Raw genomic sequence first — 23,320 nt, 5'->3', positions numbered from 1 at the left:
GGTCTTTCTGCACACACTCCCCACAATGAAATCTTAACCACTTCATCCTACCTGACCACAAAATCCGCCCATAGAGCTGCCCAGCCTGCCAAATTTTAACACTCCACTCCTTTCTCCATGTCAGGGCTTATTTTCTCACCACGCTACTTATCTTTTTCAACAGCTTGGTCTGGGATCTTCCATCATTTCTATCCCACGCCCTTTCCAAGAGGCTTATGTGTATGCTATTAAATATTAAAATTTCAGCTCCATGAAGGTAACATTCAATCAACGTCAAATTTATATAGAGTATACTACATCACTTGATACGCAAATGATCAGCATTTCAGCGAGACTGCGCACAGGAAGCAGAAATTATTCCAACATTGATCTGTGTATAAAGAAAGTGGTTGTATGTGAGAAGACATCATTATTCCTCATACCAGCGTACCCTATCCAGACTGCAGTTTATAGGTCCACGCTATTACTGCTTGTGCTGGACGGGAAGTCATGCAAATACCTGATCAATGGGTTCAAATGGTTCAAATGGCTCTGAGCACTATGGGACTTAACTGCTGAGGTCATCAGTCCCCTAGAACTTAGAATTAATTAAACCTAACTAACCTAAGGACATCAAACACATCCATGCCCGAGGCAGGATTCGAACCTGCGACCGTAGCAGTCGCGTGGTTCCTGACTGAAGCGCCTAGGACCGCTCGGCCACCACACATTGGGTTCAGGAGGGCGATAGTCAGCGCCATGACAGGTCTCAATGGCACCACTCGGCTATAGCCCTATTAAAATTTCTTACTAGTTGTTGGCTGTCAATTGCCGCTACAGTGTTACCACATCGGCTGCCGCTCGGTTAAACGCGAAACGGAAACAGCAGGTCACTTCATAATACTGCAGAAGTGTTGTTACGTGCAACGTGGAGCAGTGTTGTAAGCAGCTGCCGACGGGTATGACGAGAACGCCAGTTTTTTTCTGGCCACAGGCAGAACATCGTAATGTGCAATTTATCCAAGAAAACGCCTATGAACAATCTACGGCAGAACTATCAACCGCGTTCGCTTTGTTCGAAGTTCTTAAAGCTGACCTGTAAGAGCAAACTCAAGACAGAGAAAGTTCAGTTTCAGCTCTAAAAGTAAAATGTAGTTTCTCATTTTAGTCTGTTAGCGGAAACAATCGTCATACTGGTTACACGAGCCGACGCGATATCAGTCGATGAGCAGTCCTGGTTGTCACTAGGTTACATGTTATAAGCGACACAGGCAGGTTCCGGACGAAAAATAAAAGTCATAGGAAGAAAAATGTAAACACAAATGAGAAATTCCGTACGATTATGAAAATGAGGAGGCAAAGGATAAGAACTAAAATAACCACATTTAAACCAATTAACTGACTAAAAATAATAGTCAAAGTCGTTTTCATAAACAATTAAAAATAAAAAAGTTGTCATGTAACAATATTCGAAGTAATAGCCTTCTGCACATCATAACAGTAATTTACCCACTATTCTACAGCACTACATACATTTTTGTCTCTGTATTTTTCTTCCCCTACACATCTAATCGCAAGAATGATTCGCTACTTTCAAAAAGTTGTTTCTCATGCAATGCCGTATGAGGCTTATCTCCTGTAGGTCGAATCGTACCTTGTGCTAAATGATCCAGCTGTGTTTGGATAGTGCAGTATATGAGACGTGAGTATTTCGTTACCATCGTTGTCTTTGTGTTATTTTTCATGTGGTTATCGTGTCTGATGAAATGCGAAACAAAAGGGCCAGACCCAGGATTCTGGATCAAAACACATCAAGAAAGAAAGCCAGACAAGGAATTGGAAATGAACTGTCCATTTGTTGTGGCAGTTCGGCACTGGTGAACAGTTCTGGGGGGGGGGGGGGGGGGGGGCATGAGAAATACGGACCTCGCTACGAACTTGTGACGTCACTACTTCGCGAACGGCCTGCTCCGTGCAGGCTGAATGGAAATCAATATGTAATTGAAATGACACCCACTGAAAATCTGTAAGTTTTTCGTCTGCTACCGAAAGTTTGCATGCACTTAAACGCCCAGTCAAGGATTATTAACCCCCTCTGAAATACACTGAAGAGCCAAAGATACTGATACGCCTGCCTAATATCGTCCATGCCCGAGGCAGGATTCGAACCTGCGACCGTAGCGGTCGTGCGGTTCCAGACTGTAGCGCGTTTAACCGCTCGGCCACTCCGGCCGGCAAGAGTGGTATCTCGTGACGGAAGATGCTACTGCAGACATGGATATTGTTAACGCATAATCCGGGGAGAGGTTCAGAAGATCGACATCTGGTGCGGTTGACTGACAGCTGATGATCGACGTAAATAAATGTGTTGTTGCATAAATAGGTAGAGAGATCCATTATTGGGCGATTACACTATTGGCAATAAATCACTACAATCACATCCGTCAAAGAGTTCTGGGAGACACCAACTGGAGAGAGTATGGCCGATCTGCTTGCATGAAAAGCAGGCACCAGACTGAAGTGCATTGGAAGGATTCTGACAAAAAGTAATTAATGAACTGAAGAAGTGGCTTACCAATACTCGTTAAAGCAATCCTTGAGTGTTAATCTTCGGTCTGGGGGCCATACTCAGATAGGCTTTATAGGGGAGTTCAGAAACACCTACATCTACGTACAGATACTCCGCACCGTAAGATGCGTGGCGGAAGGTAACCTGTAACACTACTGATCGTTTCCTTTCCTGTTCCACTCGCAAATACAGCGAGGGAAAATCGACTATCTATATGCCTCTGTATGAGCCCTAATTTCTCGTATCTTCGTGATCCTCATGCGAAATATATGTAGGTGGCAGTACACTCATTGTGGAATCATCTTCAAGTTCCAGTTCTCTAAATTTTCTCAGTAGCGTTCCTCGAAAAGAACATCGCCTTCCCTCCAGCGATTCCCCTCCGCAATACTTTTGTTTTTCGAGCCCACCGGTAACGCGTCTAGCATCCCGCCTCTGAATTGCTTCGATGTTTTCGCTTAATCCTATCTGGTGTGGATCGTAAACACTCGAACAGTACTCAAGAATAGGTCGCGCCATCGTGCTGTATGCGGTGTTTTTCACAGATGAACCACACCATCACGGGTTCGTTTTAAGAGCGTTATGGAGATGCTCGCTAAAATTCCAATGATAGACGCTATTAGAAAAATATTGCACTTGATGGGAAGTGTTAATGTTAGAATTATGAGAGCGTATGTTCCAAGACGAGTTAACTAACTTGTTACTTCCCACATTCACTTATCGCAAAATGATGGCGTGAAAATCACATAAATTAGAGCTCGTGTGGAGAGTTCAAGACATTATGGCGCTCGATTCGCGAATGTAATAGAAAAGAGAGAAATAGTAGAAGTACAAGAAATATTCTTCACAACAGTTGTAGGGCTCTAGATGTGGATGAGTAACCTCAGAGGAGGTCAGGTGGCCGACGCTTTTTGTGGATCGTATAACATGTACATCAAAAAGTCCAAGGCCAGATGAACTCAGGTGCTACGAGACGTTTTTAAAACGTGTGGTCTGTGCACCAGTGGAGGCCTCCGAATAACGGAAAAGTTAGGGATGAGGGCAGAGGGAAGATCGAAAGACAGACCTTTTACAGCATAATGGGTCATAAGAATGTCTAGATCACTGTAGCTGAAGAGGAAGAAAACAATCTTCTCAGAGTAATGCTTGGCTGTTCAGATTGACAAGAAACGGAAGCTAAAAACTTTTGGTAATTTTATCTAATAGCTAAGAAGCGTCTAACCGGTTAAACATATAAAATTCTTTATGTTAGAACTTAAGTTTCAAATAAACCGTGCAGACTGAAGGACAGTCACAGTCATACCCTTTGTATTGTATTGTATGGAACTGGGGACGTAAAAACGACGCAGAGGCTTCGTCTCCGCCGTAGCCCGCAGTGGTACACAACCCCAAAATAGGCTACAGTAGTCCACTCACCCCACCGCCGCCGCCCCACACAGAACCCAGGTTTATTGCGCGCTTCGGCCCCCAGTGGACACCCCCCCCCCCCTTCCCGTGAACGTCTTACATCAGACGAGTGTAACCCCTATGTTTGCGTGGTAGAGTAATTATGGTGTACGCGTACGTGGAGAAAGCGTTTGCGCAGCAATCACCGACGTAACTGAGGCGGAATAAGGGGAAACAGCCTGCATTCGCCGAAGCAGATGGAAAACCGTCTTAAAAACCATCCACAGACTGGCCGGCACACCGGACCTCGACACTAATCTGCCGAGCGGATTCTTGCCGGGGACCGGCACGCCTTCTCGCCCGGAAAGCAGTGCGTTAGACCGCACGGCTAATCGGGAAGGCTGTCATACCCTTTACTCATAAACACATTATTTTTTTTATATTTTATGACCAACAGCCAGTGCCAAGGTTTGTCTAAAGACGGCGTAGTCTATTGTAGAGTATTGAAACCACTGGTAACGCAGCAAGGTGGAGCATATCCACATGGTCTCTTATCCCTCGTACAGTAAACATATTATTGAGGTAGTAATTTATATTTTGCTCAAAATTTTTATTTTACGGAACTTGTGTGTACTACGTTCTTCTTCAAAAACTTTCGCGGCTTCTAATTTAAAATACCGCTTTCTCCTAATATTCAATGCTTTCGAAATTGAAGGGGTCGGAGAGATATAGTCATAAGCCACATCGAACTAGTTTTGAGATACAGCGAGTTTAAAGTTCCACAGAGGTCTGAAAATGTTTAATACAAAATAGAAACTTTATTTCTACTGCAAACACTTGCTTAATACTTGCGAGGCATGTTGTTAAATAGTCAACTCTCTGCATGCTATAAAATATTAATTTTAGAATGATTCTAATTAAGATGTAGTCAATGGTGGCTTATGACTATATCTCCCAAAAAATTGTTTAAAACATAAAGTATGAATTTGTAAGGATTTATTTTAACTACTCTTACACAGCAAGCAGAATATATAATTTTTACACATTAATATATACAGATCAGGTATCTGAGATGTATAAATTACTTTTTCATTGATACAGTTACATCAAGGAAGTTCGTCTACCTCATCATTGTACACATTATTTCCAGTACATGACCGAAAGAAATCTTTATTTGCTTCAGGTATGTATGGCATAAGAGACAGTACATCATCAACTTTTTTCTGGTTAATTGGTAGTGGCTTTCTGTACTTTATTGGCAGCTGATATGGATTTGGTTCGACTAGCCTTCCTTTCTTTTTGACATGAATATCCACTGACATGAAAGCTCCTATGTCTGAATAAGAGTGCTTTACACTTAGCTTGAAGGGATCTTCAGACTCAAACTTAAATTGAGTAGCTTCACTGAAATGGTGGGGATCTCCAGACGTGGATTCTGTACGCTTTGAGATCAATGTCTTCAGGCTTTCCAAACTTCTGAAGTCTTCTCTTTCCATTTTAGTTACAATGAAATGTTTTGGACTCGCACATTTTATTACTTCTGCCCATTCATCTGGAGTGTACACTATTGGACGTCTGTTTCTTGCATACCGTTCAGTGCGACCAAAATCACGATTGCAAGGTAGCATAGTGCGACCTACCACAGGGAAGTAATGCTGGACAGAATCAAATCTTTTGGTAGCAACAAGGGACCTTTCCAAAGCAATAATAGTCCAATTCTTTGTCTGACCCTTGCAGTTGTCTGTGATTATGTGGAGATGTTTTGTCTGAGGATTAGTTATCTCCAAGTACTTCAATAAGCAGCTCCCAACCTCATCTGAACCCCGTCCTCCATCTTCCTCGCTCCACAGAAACATATAACCCTTATTTGATCCACAGTCATGGATACCATATGTCCATATTTTCCTCTTGTAAAATGCTGGACCAACTGTTAGTTTAGGTGTGGGGAACGTTTGCTGCACATCCATTGCTATCACATGATGCTCTTTCGAATTTTCTTTAGCCAGAGCAGTTAAAGACGCAATCATATTTTGTCCTCTGTCAGCTTTTTTGAGATGCAGTTCATATTGTTGTTTCTTTTCTGTGACTTCTTCTGCACATAATTCTGGGTTATTTATTGCAATTAGAAATCCATCACATTTTGAACAGGTGTCTCTTTTTGGTAATTTGAAGCCGATGTTAAATTCAGATACGAAAATTTCTCTGAATTTACTTTCAGATACTGCAGGAACCTGCTTTTCCTTGCAGTATTCTGATTATTTATTTCGAAATAAGGAAGCAGTTGTGAGATCACAATCCAAATACACTTTATTGGGGTTCTGTTGCCTACTGTAATGACATATTTCGGTATGGCGTTGAGAAATTCTCTAACACTTTGTACCGCTTCGTCTTGAAATTTATGTGGGTAGTTTCCATGTTTTCCTGAAAGAAAAAAAAGATGAGCTTACATCCTCTTCCTAATAGAAATATTTGTATAGTACTCAGTTTGAGTACATCCCTAACTTATAGCACAGAGTAACATACGTACCTCTTCCATCTTCTTTTGGCACTGCAAATCCCTGCTTCATTTGATGTTGCAAATTCCTCACTCTTCATGCATGCATCTGTAAGCCATGAACCCTTAGGGAAGCTTCCTTGCAGATCATGACTTCTATTCCGCATACCCTCACATTATAAGAAAATGGAACATCCCTGGATGATATTTTCTTGGAAGCCATTTTTGGATAGCTCTGAAAGAAATTATGACAAATATAACAAAATGAAATAAATAGGCAAAATATTAAACCATTTTTATTTAAATAGTGAACAAACCTCCGCTTTTTCGGTTTCATTTTCATACAGCTCATCAGGTAAGTATTCTGGGCATTAAAGTTTCCTATGTCCCAAAATGAATCAAAAATGTTTTCTTCCTCCCGAAGCAGTTTTGTGAAGCATTTATTTAAACAAGTACAGGGACTTCCTATAGTAGCAGCCTGAACAGTCTTGTGGGTTTTTAAAGACTTATACTGCTAACCAGCATTTCGTCGACGTTTTGCTTTATTTTTCTTCCACTGATCAATATTTCGCTTTCTTTTCCGTGAAGACTTTGGTTTTTCGAGTGATTCTTCATTTATTCTACTTATTTCAAGCTATAATATGAAGAGCAAAATAGTCTAAGAATTTGTGTGAGATATAGTCATAAGCCACACAAAACATTAAATTTCGCTAAAATCACATTAATGAGAAAATATTTTTTACACATCTTTTGCCTTTGAAACTACATTATTGCACCATTAAGCAGCAATATAAATGTGCCCATCAAGTTTCATCATTAACACACAGGATGGCTGTCAAATGCGTTGGCAATGTTGAGAGAAACAAAGTCACAAGCCACAGAAAATTAATCGCCAGAAATAAACCGTTTATATACTTACCGAAACATCATCTGAGCTGGAACTGCTGGTTGATGGATGCCAAGATTCATCACTGACAGGATCCAAAGGGTAAAGCTCTTCACTTCCTCTACTGTCTGTGTCAAATATGCGTTGAGGACCCGAAGACGCTTCAGACGTTCCTGACCCACCTGCCATCTTGCCGTGGCTTGTGACTATGTATCTTCTGAAACTACTACCAGATGGCACAGTAAAATGGAACTTTTTCAACACATTGTGAAGAAGACATTGTTAAGAATGCCGCAACATGAAAAACTCAATTTCGTGAAAGTTGTGGCTTATGACTATATCTCTCCGAGCCCTTCAATTATTTGAATTTACTTCTTAACTTCATATATAAGAACATAATAATGAATACCACTGAAACCCCTCTTCGTAAAAGCAAGACCAAATTAATTAATATCTAGAAAGGCATATTAATTACTGAGAGTCAAAACGAAATTTGTATGTCAATTATCTTAACGTCATTAACTAAACTTGGGTTAACATGAACCGTATGAAAGCCGTACAAAGAACAGATGGACAGAGAAAAATACTTGAGGGCGAAACAAGCCAGTGACGGTTTAATTCTCATTGTTGATAACGATAATGATGGTACGGTATTTTCGAATGTGTTACGTTTCGGATAATCATGCTTTGACGTGCCTGTTATTGAGTCAGTGCTATCAAAAGGCGAGGGTTACTAAACATTAACCTTATAATTCATCTAAACCTTTATCATGAATTGTAAAATTTATTAAAACGATAGAGTTCCATTAGTAGCTGAACAATGAACATAAGAGCGTTATATCGTTATAAGGCTATATTATCGCCCACGCGCTCAAAACTCCATAATACGGTGGCCACTGTAGTCACATCCAATTGTAACTAGTAATGTGGCAGAAAGTAAACGACTTTATTTTGACTTAAAACAGCATGTAGTTTCACTATCGAGAAGATCAGTCTTCAACGCAAATGTTCCTGGAAGGTGGAAAAAGCTTGTGCTCTTTTCATTTAATAGTGAAAGCTATGTCAAACCAGGAAACGTGCAAGGACTTTATCTACAGTTTCCTAGGTTTCCACGAAGAAGAAAAGCAGGAAATGGCTGTAGTCAATAAGTGAGCGCTATGTAACGCTGCGAAGGATGCCTGTGTGGGGGGGAGGTGGTTCCCATGGTCTGTATTATCGGCCTTCCAAAAGATGCCGCCAGATCCAGAGATCCAGTCTGCAAAAAGTCGGGACTTAGGGAATAGTGGTTTCGGAAATCGGCGGGACGAGAACCTAAGTTTCGCGACGGAAAGAAGAGTACGTAAATTTTCGGTTATTATATAATATTGTCTTTTAATACATTGCAATCAAAATTGGTACGTTAGTGCAGCTGTGCTCACAAGTACTGTTCTATTCATCTAAAGTACAAACATTAGGTTTTTAATGAAATATATTTTGCAAAAGTAAAATAAAAATGTCTTCGCGACTCATCTACAAAAAGATACGAAAAGAAAACAAAAAAAAACACGCTCATCAATCGTTTAAATGTGAAGAAATATCTACACAAAAGAAGAACTGTATGTTTTTCCTTTCTTAAGAAAATTAGTGAAACTTTAAAACGTAAATTTGGTCTGTTTTGAACCTCCTTAGTGTTGTTACTTAATACACCTAAATTGCATGCAGTTTTATTCACTTTGTTTGGTTTTACTGTGTTTCGAAATGATGAGGAGGTCCCATACTCCGAGGATCGTAGGGGACGATGCGGGAGACCCGCACCGCCGTACTAGGCAAGGTCCTAGTGGAGGTGGTTTGCCATTGCCTTCTTCCGACCGTAATGGGGATGAATGATGCTGATGCAAACGATAGAACACCCAGTCATCTCGAGGCAGGAAAAATCCCTGACCCCGCCGGGAATCGAACCCGGAACCACGTGCGCGGGAATCGAGAACGCTGCCGCAAGACCACGAGCTGCTGAATAAACACAGTTTTTATAAATCACTTAGCATCTGTATTCGCAGCGGGTGAACGATCTGGGAACGTCTACGGGCGTTGTGCACACATCTAAAAGTCACCTACCTCCTGTGTCATGGTTCTCACTACAAACTAAATCGCTAAACGAAAAAGTTGGCGGGCGCGGTGAGGAATCACCTCCATGGGAGTGTGATGGGAAAGGGGTGTGTGTGGGGGGGGGGGGGGGGGGGAGTAGGTGGAACACTTCCCAGAAGGCCGGCCGCGGTGGTCTCGCGGTTCTAGGCGCGCAGTCCGGAACCATGAGGCTGCTACGGTCGCAGGTTCGAATCCTGTCTCGGGCATGGATGTGTGTGATGTCCTTAGGTTAGTTAGGTTTAAGTAGTTCTAAGTTCTAGGGGACTAATGACCTGAGAAGTTGAGTCCCATAGTGCTCAGACCCATTTTGAACCACTTCCCAGAAGACTCAGGCTTTGCCTTAATAGTAAACAGCGGCTGAGTGTTTTATGAACTACAGATGAGTAATGCGCTCAGGCGTCCCTTTAGATCATCGGCTGATTGCGAACTCCTGGTGCACCGTTTTCTAGCTTTCTTGGTTACCGCCATCGATACTTTCAGAATCCCAATTCAGAACATTAATGTACTTGGCCGCTTATGACGTGATACGTTTTGTATTTCGAATTGTTAGCAGTGCCCAAAAATCTGGACGCAAGGCATCACGGGTAAGGATTATGCGGGGCGGCTGATGACACCTCAAAAACTCTGCACATGCCGCGAAATTCAGATCACCTGGTAGTACTTCCTTACCAGCAGAGACCGCTATCAGCCTTGTTGCATTCATTGTTTGCGGTGTCACAATTTTAGGTTTTATGTGCAGAACAAGTCTGAAAGAGACATCTTCTAGTGAAACGTGCATGTAGACAGCACATCCACACTGCAAGCAATTAACGGAGGGCAGACTTCTGCTACAGGCGGTATCTTAACAGAATAAAACGAAACGTACATCCTGACGAAAAAACGGATTTCAGTAGCTGCATACACAACACCACTATTAATGGATATGTAAGCGACTAATCCGGGACACGGAGCCCAAACTCAGTTGCAGGTTGCCTATAAAGGCTTTCAGGGGCAACAAAAATTTGATTTTCAATATTTCACATAAACATAATCAATTTAAAATGCTGGCATAATCTACTACGTCTTAATTACGAGGACTATTCGGAAAGTAAAAAACGATCGGTCGCGAAATGGAAACCACAGTGAAAATCCGATAAAGTTTTGCACAGGTGCAAATGCCGTGTGGCTAGGGCCTCCCGTCGGGCAGACCGTTCGCCTGGTGCAAGTCTTTCGATGGAATGACAACACCCAGTCCCTGAGCGGAGAAAATCTCCGACCCAGCCGGGAATCGAACCCGGGCCCTTAGGTATGACATTCCGTCGGGCTGACCACTCAGCTACCAAGGGGCGGACTTCGCACAGGTGTGTTGGGCAGTGTCTGGAGTATGCCCGTCGATCGCAGTACGTCGTTCTTTTTAGTTCTGACCACACAGGGAGCACATAAAGATACCTAGAACAACAGTGTCTCCCACCAAGTACGAAGACCTGGTGAGAAATTTCGCCTGAAGCTATGCAGACAACATTACATAACTGTCCTGTATTTTCTTCTTCAAGACAATTCTCAGCCGCAATCTGCAGGGGTAATGACAATGCTCCTGCATCGTTTTCAGTTGGAAATGTTTGATTACCAATAAAACAGCCCGTAATTGTCTCCCTCTGAGTTTCATCTCTGCTCGCATGAACCGCTGGCTATGAAGACAACATTTTGGCACAGACAACGAGCTGTAGGCCAGCGTAGAGAATTGGCGGAAAGGGCTGGCGGCTGCCTTCTGTAACGAGGGTACTGGAAAGCTGGTACAGCGCTACGACAAATGTGTAAGCAGGAACGGCGACAATATAGAGAAGAATCTGGAAAGTCTAGCTAACTCTTGCAAATAAAACAGTTTTGATTTTCACTGTGGTTTCCATTTCGCGACCTATCGTTCCTTACTTTCCGAATAGCCCTCGTAAATAAGGGGTATAATAATAAATGAAAAGCACCAGTTTGCTTTTGTTCTACAATATTATTTTTACTGCTAACCGGTTTTCGGCTTACAAGGCCATCATCAGGCATGTTCTACCAAGAACCGACGGAAGATTCTGTTAATAAGGGGTATAATCTTATATAAATGGCTCAACGCAGTAAGACAACTATTAGTGTTGTAAACTACATACGGTATGTACTGAGGCAGCGTAACTCACAGCACGGAAAAACCCACACACACAGCCGGCCGAAGTGGCCGTGCGGTTAAAGGCGCTGCAGTCTGGAACCGCAAGACCGCTCCAGTCGCAGGTTCGAATCCTGTCTCGGGCATGGATGTTTGTGATGTCCTTAGGTTAGTTAGGTTTAACTAGTTCTAAGTTCTAGGGGACTAATGACCTCAGCAGTTGAGTCCCATAGTGCTCAGAGCCATTTGAACCATTTTTGAACCCACACACACACACACACACACACACACACACACACACAGATATATATGTGTGAACTGTGAACTGTATATGTCTTGGGGCAAATATCCAAACTACATTCATCCAGTATCTGAGAATGTGAGCACGAATTGACTTGCAACAAACTTTAAACATAATTTCAAACTTTTACGAAACTTTTGCTCGCCGAATCCATCTGCAAAGTGATAAAGGAAAAAAAGTTTTAACAGAATATTCTCGGTTTACAAGCCGCACCACTTCGAATAAAATATTCGAGCTTTCGATATCTATCTCGGCCTTCGTCATCAGAAGTTAAAATCACTTGGCTGCTGGGGCTGCTACAATTCGTTGATCACATGAACAGTGTCCAACCTAAAATTAAATTTACTGTCGAGATGGAGAGGCATTGCAAGCTTCCGTTGTTGGATGTTTTAGTTGAGCGGAAGGTAGGAAATCTATGCATACTGACCGGTACTTAAACAACAATTTTCACCACCCTGTACACAAGAAAGCGGTCCTGAAAAAGTTAGGACACAGGTAAAATATTGTTTCTGACGACGACCACCTTGAGCCTGAATTTCAGCGTTTCAAATGCACTTTCAGGGAAAGTGGTTACAGCAAGGAAAGAACTGCAATAGCTTTCAGGTGCCACCGACGAAAGGCGTCTCTTGAATTGGCGGAAGTGGCCAAGCCGGCTGCATTCCTTCCATACTACGGAGCAACTGCTAGCAAGATATGACGTGTACTGAAGACATATGGACTGAGACCAGTGTTCCGACCTGCCCCCAAGATAAGAGGTATAGGTTGATAATTATTAAACTATATGAAAAAAACGTAAATTAGTTACAAACTATGGCGTGCTTTCACTTTATTCAACATGTAACAGATACTCGGATTTAGGTTATGACGTGTTCGATATGCCTGCCATCATTTGTTATGATGTGGCGTAAACGAATAGCGAGATTCTGCCTGACCTGCTGAAGTGTCAGAACATCGATATTGTTGATAACGTCCGGAATGTCTGTTTTCAGCTCAGCAATGGTCTTGGAGTTATTGCTTGTCCTTAATGCAGCCCCACAAAAAGGAGTCGCATGTGTTCGGATCCGGAGAATGTGGCGGCCAATCGAGGTCCATGCCAGTGCCCTCTGGGTACCCCAGAGCCAGAATGCGGTCCCCAAAGTGCTCCTCCAGGACATAAAACACTCTCCTGCTACGGTAAGGTCGAGCTGCGTGTTGCATGAACCACATTTTGTCGAAATCTGGGTCACTTTGGATAATAAGGATGAAGTTATCTTTCAAAACCTGAACGTTGCACGTCATACATTTGCCCGTTGAGAGTGAAGGGACTTCCCGATCGTGAAATGTGGACTCTCAGTCCCCCAAATGCGCCAATTTTGCTTATTGACGAACCTATCCAAATGAAAGTGGACTTCGTCTCTAAACGAAACCATGCATGCGCATACTAATTCCCATCGTGCCCCGCGGACAACCGTGTAGTTTGAACGTCCAAAAGCAAACCGTTGAGAAGTTATGACGTTTTTTTCATGTAGCTAAATAATTGTCACCCTGAATGTTACGCCCTGTTAACAACATAGGTCTCCAAGTTATTGGCATGTGTGACGTCTCCTGTGAAAGTGGCAGTATTTACACGGGACAAACTGTTGGCACTGCTGCTGAATGTTGTGCAGAGCATTCACGACCATTAAACAAAGGGAACTTGAAAAGTCGGTCACAGCTGAACACCGCCTAGGAAACAGGCAGAAAATAACGCCATTCGTCCCCGTGGCGGGACGGAGGCGCAATGAGGCGGTCAACTTTCCTCTGTGCCGTCACTTCGGCCCTCTCTGGAAAGTTCCAGCGGCTACCTTTATATCTGCACGGAGCGGTCAGGAACAGTCTGAAAAGCTTGCAACGGTGTTGCAATGGAGACTGTGTTGAGAAATAATTTTTAATAAAAAGAAAAAAGGTTATCTAACATTGAGGTTAGTCAGTTATTCTGCGCATAAACTCAACCAGACTGCCACAAGTGGTGTCACCTAACGTGTTCTTCGTTTCGTTTCCTCAATACGAGCAAACGTAGCTTTTGCTCACCTAGCTTAAATTTATCAGGTCCGAAAAATTTTGCACTTTAGCTGGTAAGGAACATCTGAAGAAGCGGTAACTCACGGGCCCACAGATGTCTGGCCATTTTAGCGCGTGCAAGTGCTTGAATTTGCTTACACAACGACCTGATTGGTTAACTTCAACGCTAATTAACTCGGAAACATATCTGTAAGTTTTTTAAAACTCTTTCTGACCGCTCTTTACCGCGCAGTGTGGCCGCGCGGTTAGAGGCGCCATGTCACGGATTGCACGGTCCCTGTCGCTGGAGGTTCGAGTCCTCCTTGGGGCATGGGTGTGTGTGCTGTTCTTAGCGTAAGTTAGTTCAAGTAGTGTGTAAGTCTAGGGACCGATGATGTCAGCAGTTTGGTCCCTTAGGAGTTCACACACAATTGAACATTTTTTTGACCACTCTTTATAAGCAGGACATCGTGCCAACTCCGGCAAGTCGGTGGTTTTAACTCTTGATGACGATGGCAGAGACAGCTATGGAAAGCTCGAGTGTGTTATTCAAAGTGGCGGGGCAGGTAAAACCGAGAAAATTTTGTTCAAAGCATGCTACCATGAAAGACTATGATGACACAGGAAAACAGTTTACACTGCATTTTCGGGTCTCATGCAGTAAAACTGCAGAATCAGACATGACGTTTTAATTTCTTTCTTCTTTACTGCTACTCGTATTCGCAACACAGTTTGCAGACAGTGTCTGAACATACCTCTGAATGAATCTGTGAAATTGTACCATTGTTTTTATTTATTTATTTACATGTCAAGTTCCGTAGGACCAAATTGAGGAGCAAATCTCCAAGGTCATGGAACGTATCAGTACACGAAATTACAACATAAAAGTAATAACAGATGAAAATAAATGTTCATGAACCTGAAAAAAAGTCAGTCCATGAGTTTAAGCAAACGCTATCAGCAATACAATGAGAATCAGCTTAATTTTTCAAGGAACTTCTCGACAGAATAGGAGTGACCCATGAGGAAACTCTTCAGTTTCGATTTGAAAGCGCGTGGATTACTGCTAAGATTTTTTAATTCGACTGGCAAATTATTGAAAATGGATGCAACAGTATACTGCACACCTTTGTGCACAAGAGTTAAGGAAGTCCGATCCAAATGGAGGTTTGATTTCTGACGAGTATTAACGGAGTGAAAGCTGCTTATTCTTGGAAATAAACTAATATTGGTAACAAGAAACGACAATAAGGAATATACATATTGAGAGGCCAATGTCAAAATACCCAGACTCGTGAACAGAGGTCGACAAGAGGTTCGTGAACTCACACCACTTATTGCCCGAACCGCCCGTTTCTGAGCCAAAAATATCCTTCTAGAATGGGAGGAGTTACCCCAAAACATAATACCGTACGACATAAGTGAATGAAAATAAGCAAAGTAGACTAATTTACGTGTCGAAGTATCACTCACTTTTGATACCGTTCGAATAGTGAAAATGGCAGTATTAAGTCTTTGAACAAGATCCTGAACGTGGGCTTTCCACGACAGCTTACTATCTATCTGAACACCTAGGAATTTGAACTGTTCAGTTTCACTAATCATATGCCCGTTCTGTGAGATTAAAACGTCAGGTTTTGTTGAATTGTGTGTTATAGTCTTACTGTGATTTAACGTTATTTTATTTTCTACAAGCCATGAACTGAGGTCATGTACTGCACTACTTGAAAACGAGTCAATGTTGCACACATCCTTTACTGGGCTTCACAATGCTGGTGGCCTGGTACTCACTCTCCAACACTTCCTGCAACTGCTGGCCCACACCTCTACCGTGGGAACTACCTAGCAGCAGAACCTTCTTTCTGCTAGACTTTGCAACTAACCTAGGCCTCCTAATTGCTGAGGACTGCTGCAAGTTACCTACATCTACGGCTACACGAGGCTCCTCTCCACTCAACTCTGACAGTTGGTTGTATCTATTGCATGTATGCAAAGTAAAACTGTCTGAATACCTCCTCTTCCTAGCTACGGACAGGTTCAGGAGATATGACACCATAATCAATTAGATGCTGGAAAAACCAGCTTTTGCTTAAAACGGTGCACAAATCACACACATCATACGCATCCAGTGTTTGACAATGTGAGCACTTAGCGACCACCAACAAATTTCAAACATTATTTCAGGCCTTTTCCAGATTTTTTTTTCTCTCTTACATGCTTAACGAGAAATATTTAACAAATTAATTCACTTGTAAAGAGCTGTTTCATACATGGGAGTTCGATTGCTTAAAGAATAAGAGGTTTACTGGTTTATTACTGTTCTAGCAGCTGTTGATGTGTAGAAACAGGTAGCGAAATTGACCAATATTATTTTGGAAACGTTAAAACACCGAAGAGGTGAGGCGACTTAAAATATCTATGATATTTGAACCTCTTCAAGTCAGTCACAGTTACAATGTGGATGTACTTTCAATTCAGGATCATGTTTTCTAGAACGGCACACACTGTTGTGGGCTTGACTATGTCACAAAGCGCACCTCTCTCGAAGGTGAATAGTTGTTTCACACAGCCTTCTCAACTGCAGACGGTATGGTCGTGTACAGTCCACACGTGAAACAAATACTCACAAGCACACATGCACACACATTATAAAGATGAACCTAAGGCTTTGTGTTGTGTGTTGATATGGACATCGCGAACCCGTGCGGTTGGAAGCAGTTTCTGAACAACTAGATGATTGTCTTCGCAAGCCTGATAAATCACTTGTTATTGTTGATTCACCTTGGTCTTTTTTCAGTGTTCAACAGTTCTTCTCGTAACAAGCATATGCTTATTGTGGTGCACTGTTTCGTAACAGTTGTCTATTGTACAAACTGAAAATATTGCGGAGAAAGGGACTAACAGATGAGGAGGTAGGGGAACTGATTGAGCAGTTCGCTGATTCTGAAGACCCATCTATTGGATTTGAAATTTCCAATGATGATGACAACGACGTAAAGGTAGCTGAAAGCTCAGAACAAGACGAAGGTGATGATGACCACGAAGAATCCCATTACGACAAAGAAGAAGAACAGTTTAATGCAAATTCTGTTGAATGTGACTTATTGTTCAGGTAATGGGAACGAAAGATGGCTACAGACCCTCAGGCTGGAATTTTTGGTAGACAGACCGAATTTAATGTATTGAAAGAAGACTAGGGACTTACAACATATTCGATTAGGATCTGTGATAAAGAAGAGTCTTGTTTCATGTTGTTCTTTCGTGTACCCCTTATTGAGAAAGTGGACCAACAAGGAAGCTTGAATCGTTTGCAAGGACTGGATGAATATAGATTTCTGTAACATGAAAAGTTTCTTGGTGTTCTGGTTCTGACTGACGTTTGCGAGTCTAGAAGTGAAGACATCAGTCAGCTTTGGAATGTTGAGAACGGCCGACCGCTGTACAATGAAGTTATGTCTTTCAACCGCTTACGTGCTATTCTGAGGGTGATGTGCTCTGACAACGCAGCTGCGCGATGTGATCATAGGTCAACAGACCAATCACATAAGTTTTTGAGATGTGGGAAAGTACCCTGAAGGATTTTCACATTCCAGGATGGTACATGTCCATGAACAGTTGGTCACATTTCCAGGTCGGAGTCCATTTCGACAAACATGCCATCTGAATCTGGTAGATTCGGAATAAAGTTCTGGTCAATTTATGACAGTGTAACAAGCTGTTGCTGGAAGCTGAAGGTGAGGAAAGGGGAAGAAACCAGAGCCTTGCATCTTGGAGAGGATGTTGTGAAAATCCTGGTGACTGAAGTTGAAAATTATGGACTTAATTTCTTTTACGGATCTCGATTTAGTTCATTATTTGTTGCCGAAAGATCTGATAGGTACTATCCGGAAAAAAGGTTAACTGCCTGCTGATTTTACTACACCTAAAGGGCGTCAGGTATACTTCACATTATTTTGTTTTCAAACAGGTTCGATGAAAGCCTCTTACGTCCCTAAGAAACATGACGCGGCCTAATAACCAGAAGATTTTAACTTCAGTTACAAGGGCCACGAAAGCTTTCAGACTTACAAAAAAACAAAGTTGTTGCCGTTATCAGCTCTCTTCATGACCAGGCAACAGTATCTGCATCAGAATAAAAGAAGCCTGAAGTTATAATGACATACAGTACCACAAAACGGGGCTTTGACACCATGGACCAGAAGATGCGATGCTACAGTATGAAGAGAAAAACAAGGTGCTGTCCGTTGGTGGTTCTCTTGAACGTCGTCGACGTACGTGTAACGAATACACACGTAATTTGAATGAAACTGACTATCAATAAAAAAAATGAGTCGTCGTACTTTCGTCGTCAATTTGTGAAAGCAACTAGCAGAGGTAAGAAGTCAAGGAATTCATTAGTAGCACCGGATCTTGGAAGGGCAGCGTAAGATCTAGCTAAGAAAAGGAGAAAATGGGCATATTGTGTAGCGAAGAAAGATAGAAAAGATCATATTACACGCATAAGTGCACCAAACGTGTATGCTCAAAACATTCTGCTATTTTCTGTAGACTCTACGCAAATTTGCTATGAGAATTATACTATAAGAACACTTGATGTAGAGTGAGAATAAACTGTATTTCCTTAAGAATTCACCAATAAAAGTATAAAAATTGTGTTTCTAAATGTAAACTTTAAACAAATAAAATTAGTTTAAATGTATTTATACCTCAAAGGTGGTTGACGTTATAAACAGTCAAAATACCGTCAGTTTATGTAAATTTAAGCCGTACGGATGCGAGAGGTCCGATTGGTACGTAACTTTATACAGATATTTTCCTAAGCACAGGCTTACATGGAGCACTGTATTCTTATAGCAGCATTCCAAAGCTCACAGAAATACAAGCACAATAACACAACAGATGTTAATTTTGGCTTCGTGGTAATTAGCAAAGTAATCTGAGAAGCGTCCTGATATCGAGCGACAAGAATCCTCTGTTGTGGTGTGAAGACCACCAGTGCGGGGTTATTATGCTAGGCCCCGCCGTTCTTACGTGCCAGTAGAAAACTACACCGCCCTTTAGTCTGCATAGTGGAATCTGGCTGCCTTGCCTCCGAATTTTAACACTTGTCTTAGACACTTTTTTGAATTATTTCGACGCCAGCATAGCAAGCGTAATATCACTAGATTCGTCTTCTCAAGGGTTTTCGAATGTCGTGAAAGAATATACCGTTTCATTGAAAATTTTCGCACTGGTTCCAGTATCTCGGTTAATACAACGGTTAATAACATTAAACCTATAACAAAGTTACTTGCAACAGGGCGTACTAATGTTTTCCCGAAAATCTTTTTTATGATATTTTAAATCATTCACCAAATGAAAAGAGTGTTACGTCTTATAAGACGCTCCCTATATACGTTGCTTACCTTCATCTTAGGTTAGCCAGTCGGAATTTTAAAGCATACTCAAAAATTTTAGATTTCCGGAATTGCTCGTTTACTTGCAGGAGACTACAAGACGACGGACATGGCCGAGATGATGTTCCAAATGCACCAGCAGTACGGGGACATCGCCAAGCTGGTGGGCCTCCCAGGGAGGCCACCGATGGTCTTCTGCTTCAACGCCAACGACGTAGAGAAGGTTCGTACCAGAGATGTAGAGAGGATGCGTAGCATCGAAATATAGCAGATACATACGAGAGACGCGGAGAGGGTATATACAAGAGATATAGAAGGTACATGTGAGATATGCGGGGTGGTCAGAAACAGTCTGAAAATTTTGCACAGTTGTTGCACGTTGGGTTGTACTGAGAAATAACTGTTTTGAAAAAAATTCGATACGTGTGCTGTTTCCTAGTTAATTAGCACTGAAGTTAGCCAATCCGGCTATTGCGCACGCAAATTCAATCATCCCGCCAAGGACGATCTCGTCAACGTGTCTTTCGTTTGATTTCCTAAAGCCGAGCAAGAGGGCGATACAAAAATTGGACATCGGACGGTGGTGAGGATCGAACCCGACCCAAAGACTAAGCAGTCTCGTGCGCTCCGATCTACGCTATGGGAACAATTGACACTAACGGTGTCTGGCGGACAGCTCGAATTAGCGCACGCAACGGCTTGATAGGATAAATTCAGTGCTAATTAACTCGGAAACGGAGCAACATATCAAATTTTTTTCTTAACAATTATTTCTTAGTCCAACCCACCCTGCAACACCCTTACAAACTTTTCAGACTGTTTCTGATCTCCCTGTATAGAGAAGATACGCGTAAGAAATGTTCAGAAGGTACACACAACGAACATGGAGGAAGTACGTACTAGATACACACCAGATATAAACAGAAATGTAGAGACCGTACATTCCATCGAAATATGAAAGTACATAGCAAAGACGCAGGGAAGGTTCATTCCAGAGAGATACAGAAGGTACATAGCAGAGATACGCACGAGAGAGGCGGGAAAGGTACAGCTCACAGACATTGAGAAAATACATACCAGGGACAGTCAGAGGTAAATAAACAGAGATGTAGAGAACGTATGCTCCAGAAAAACATGAAACATACACATCAGAGACATACAGAAGGTTCATCGCAGAGAGATAAAGAAGATACGCAGCAGGTACATAGAGAACGTTCATGCCAGAGAGATATGCGAGAAAGTACTCATACATCCCAGAAAAGCCGGCCGGTGTGGCCAAGCGGTTCTAGGCGCTTCAGTCTGGAACCGCGCGACCGCTACGTCACAGGTTCGAATCCTGCCTCGGGCATGGACGTGTGTGATGTCCTTAGGTCAGTTAGGTTTAAGTAGTTCTAAGTTCTATGGGACTGCTGACCTCAGATGTTAAGTCCCATAGTGCTCAGAGCCATTTTTGAACCATCCCAGAAATGAACCGAAAAGGTCTAGATGTGAGAATATTGGGAAGAAACGTTGCTAAGTGGAGAGTAGTAGGTAAGATGAAATAAAGAGGAGCAGGAATAGATAACTGCATCAAATGAACGCGGCGAAACAACGACAAGCAGGCATAGATCATTGTCAGCAAGTCACTGAAAGTACATCGTTGGCTGAAAGTGGTGCTGCAAGCTGTACTTATCTCCCTGGACATATTTTAACTACATAGAAGTAAGCGAGTAACTTGATGTGAAAGGTACTCATCCATCAATTCCGTCTTCTGTAAAGTCGCCTTAATAATGCCATGTCCGTCTCGCTAGAGGGCAGTCTACAGCAGTGTATAAATCTGTCCCCTGTAGAACACTGTGAAGTACATGGCACAGAATATTTTGTACTGTCATAGATTCTTTCCACTCCATTTGCGTATGGCGCACGAGAAGAACGATGGCTTAGACGGCTCTGGGTGTCCTGTAATTAGTATAACCTTGTCTTCGCGGTCCCCAAGGGAACGTTGCGTATGGGTTTGCAGTTTAGATTCCTGACTAGACACTGCTTCATGAAATTATAATGTATAATATTGTCTGCCATGTCCTAAACATGGACAATAAAGGTGCCACAATATATTCCTTGAGTATGACTACACTTTTCTGTTTCTATAGGTCACTCTCCAAGCTGCGTTCTCTCTTACAATAATCCTTCATGCAGTCACAAAATTCGTTTGATTCCCCATATAATAGCACTTTTATTAACAAGTATTGTTATGGGCTTATGCAAACGGGTTTCGGATATCAAGAAATTTGCATCTTCCCGAATGAAATGGGCTATGGCTTTTCACGTGTTCGATTGTTTCGGAATTCATGCTGGTTGGTATGAAGGAGGTCATTCACTTCGAAACACCTCATTACATTTAACCATAGAATATTTTCAGATTGTACGAAAAAAAAGTATGAAAGATATGTGGATCATTTCTACCCTTCTTGTAGATTGGTGTGACCTTTGTTTTCCTGCAAACTGTTGGATGCAATTTTTGTTCTTGAGACCTACGAAAAATTACGGTTAAAAAAGGGGCCAACTGTGTTGCCATTTATCAGTTTATGAATTGTATACGACAGAAAGGAAGCCTGGAGATTCTTTCACCTTTAGCGCTTCCAGCGGTTTCTCAACAGCTCTGATACCAATAAGTATATCTCCGATCTTTGTGTGGGCGCGAGAATTAAACTGAGGCAGTACTACTGGATTTTATTTTGTAAAATTCACGGATTCAGCATTTCAGGGATTCAGCCTTACTTTTTTTCTTTTGGAACACTGAATTTCAGTTTCTGTGTCATCATGAGTATCTGCACACTAACTCTGATGCCACTGATAGCCTTTTCATTAGACCAGAATTTCTTCATGTTTTGTAAGAGGCCTTTCAATGGTATCCTGATGCGGTAGTAGTTGGAGATTCAGGCTTGGCCATTTTAACAGCTAAATGCCATTAATTTAGTGTTTTCCTATTTAATCTCGTATTTTACAAGCTATGTTTTACTCTAGTTATGTAATAGTGGCAATTTATTTAGAAATTTGTTTGCGGAGCTGTATGCAATGAGCAGTCTCCCTTATCCTATTAGACACAAGTCTATCCAGTGTTCAGTCAACCGTTCTTGTACAGAATATTATTTAAAATGCATTAACTCATACCAAATATAATCACCAAATAAAATTAGAACACGCTACACTAAGTAACATAAACCAAAAGCTTATCTCAAGAAATGCGCTAGCATTGAAAGCAGACAAAGGGAATAGTTTAGTCCCAATGTATGAAAATGACTACACAAAGAAGATGCATGGTTTCTTCAAAGTAAATATCATCACCAAAATTAAGCGTAACCCCACCAACAAATCTGCAGCATTGACCAAAACAGTAGTAAAAAGCTGTAACACAGTTTTGAGTGAAATATATGCTAATGAACCCACAGACACCTAAATTTTATCGACAGTGAAAGAGCCACAAAACTCAAATCCCAATTAACCCAACAGTGAACTACTTAAACAGCCCAACAAACAAAATTAGCAAAAAATAGAATCATCTATGTACACAGTATTACACATACCAGCAACAGTTTAGAATGAAAAATTCGACAATTAGCAAACACCATTAAAAACATCTACATCACAGAACAAGGAAAATTCATATCCTTCGATAACACAAATCTGTACACCAACATTCCCATACAAGGAGAAAATGATATAATAGAAAATAACTTATTACCATAAAGAAAACTACACATTACAGAAATACAAGAAGTCACTGAACTACTAAAACTAATATTATACCAAAATTACTTCAAGTTTAACAACGAAATTTATAACCAACATGATTCTTGTGTCCTTCAGGCAGAGTTTTGCAATTGTCGCCCTCACAGCGATGAAACAATTCATTTGTGGCTGCTATTAGGGATCGTGAAGGTTTTGCCCACTTACGTTTCTTAGTGTTATATGAGAGGAAGAGGAATCAAATGAGTTTGTAATATAAAGCAAACTGAGTGTGGCTACATATTTTAAAAGTATAAATACAGTACAAAATATACACAA

General features: G+C 41.6%; 1 protein-coding gene across 10 annotated transcripts in view; it reads left to right on the top strand.

Moving 5' to 3' along the window:
- LOC126259432 (probable cytochrome P450 301a1, mitochondrial) overlaps window positions 1-23,320 on the top strand; it is a 414,350-nt gene that overhangs the window by 301,595 nt on the left and 89,435 nt on the right. Inside the window, exon 3 of one of the 10 annotated variants that reach the window (XM_049956234.1) lies at window positions 19,366-19,499. The exons of the other annotated variants lie outside the window; for them this stretch is intronic. Coding sequence (XP_049812191.1) covers window positions 19,366-19,499 — 134 coding nt within the window. The remainder of the gene's footprint in view (window positions 1-19,365; window positions 19,500-23,320) is intronic. 10 annotated transcript variants of the gene reach the window in all.

This window comes from Schistocerca nitens, chromosome 5 (genome assembly GCF_023898315.1).
Source record: "Schistocerca nitens isolate TAMUIC-IGC-003100 chromosome 5, iqSchNite1.1, whole genome shotgun sequence".
In the NCBI taxonomy this organism is placed as follows: domain Eukaryota; kingdom Metazoa; phylum Arthropoda; class Insecta; order Orthoptera; family Acrididae; genus Schistocerca; species Schistocerca nitens.
The sequence above is the reverse complement of the archived record's forward strand: the minus strand, read 5'-3'. Positions and strand labels throughout refer to the sequence as shown.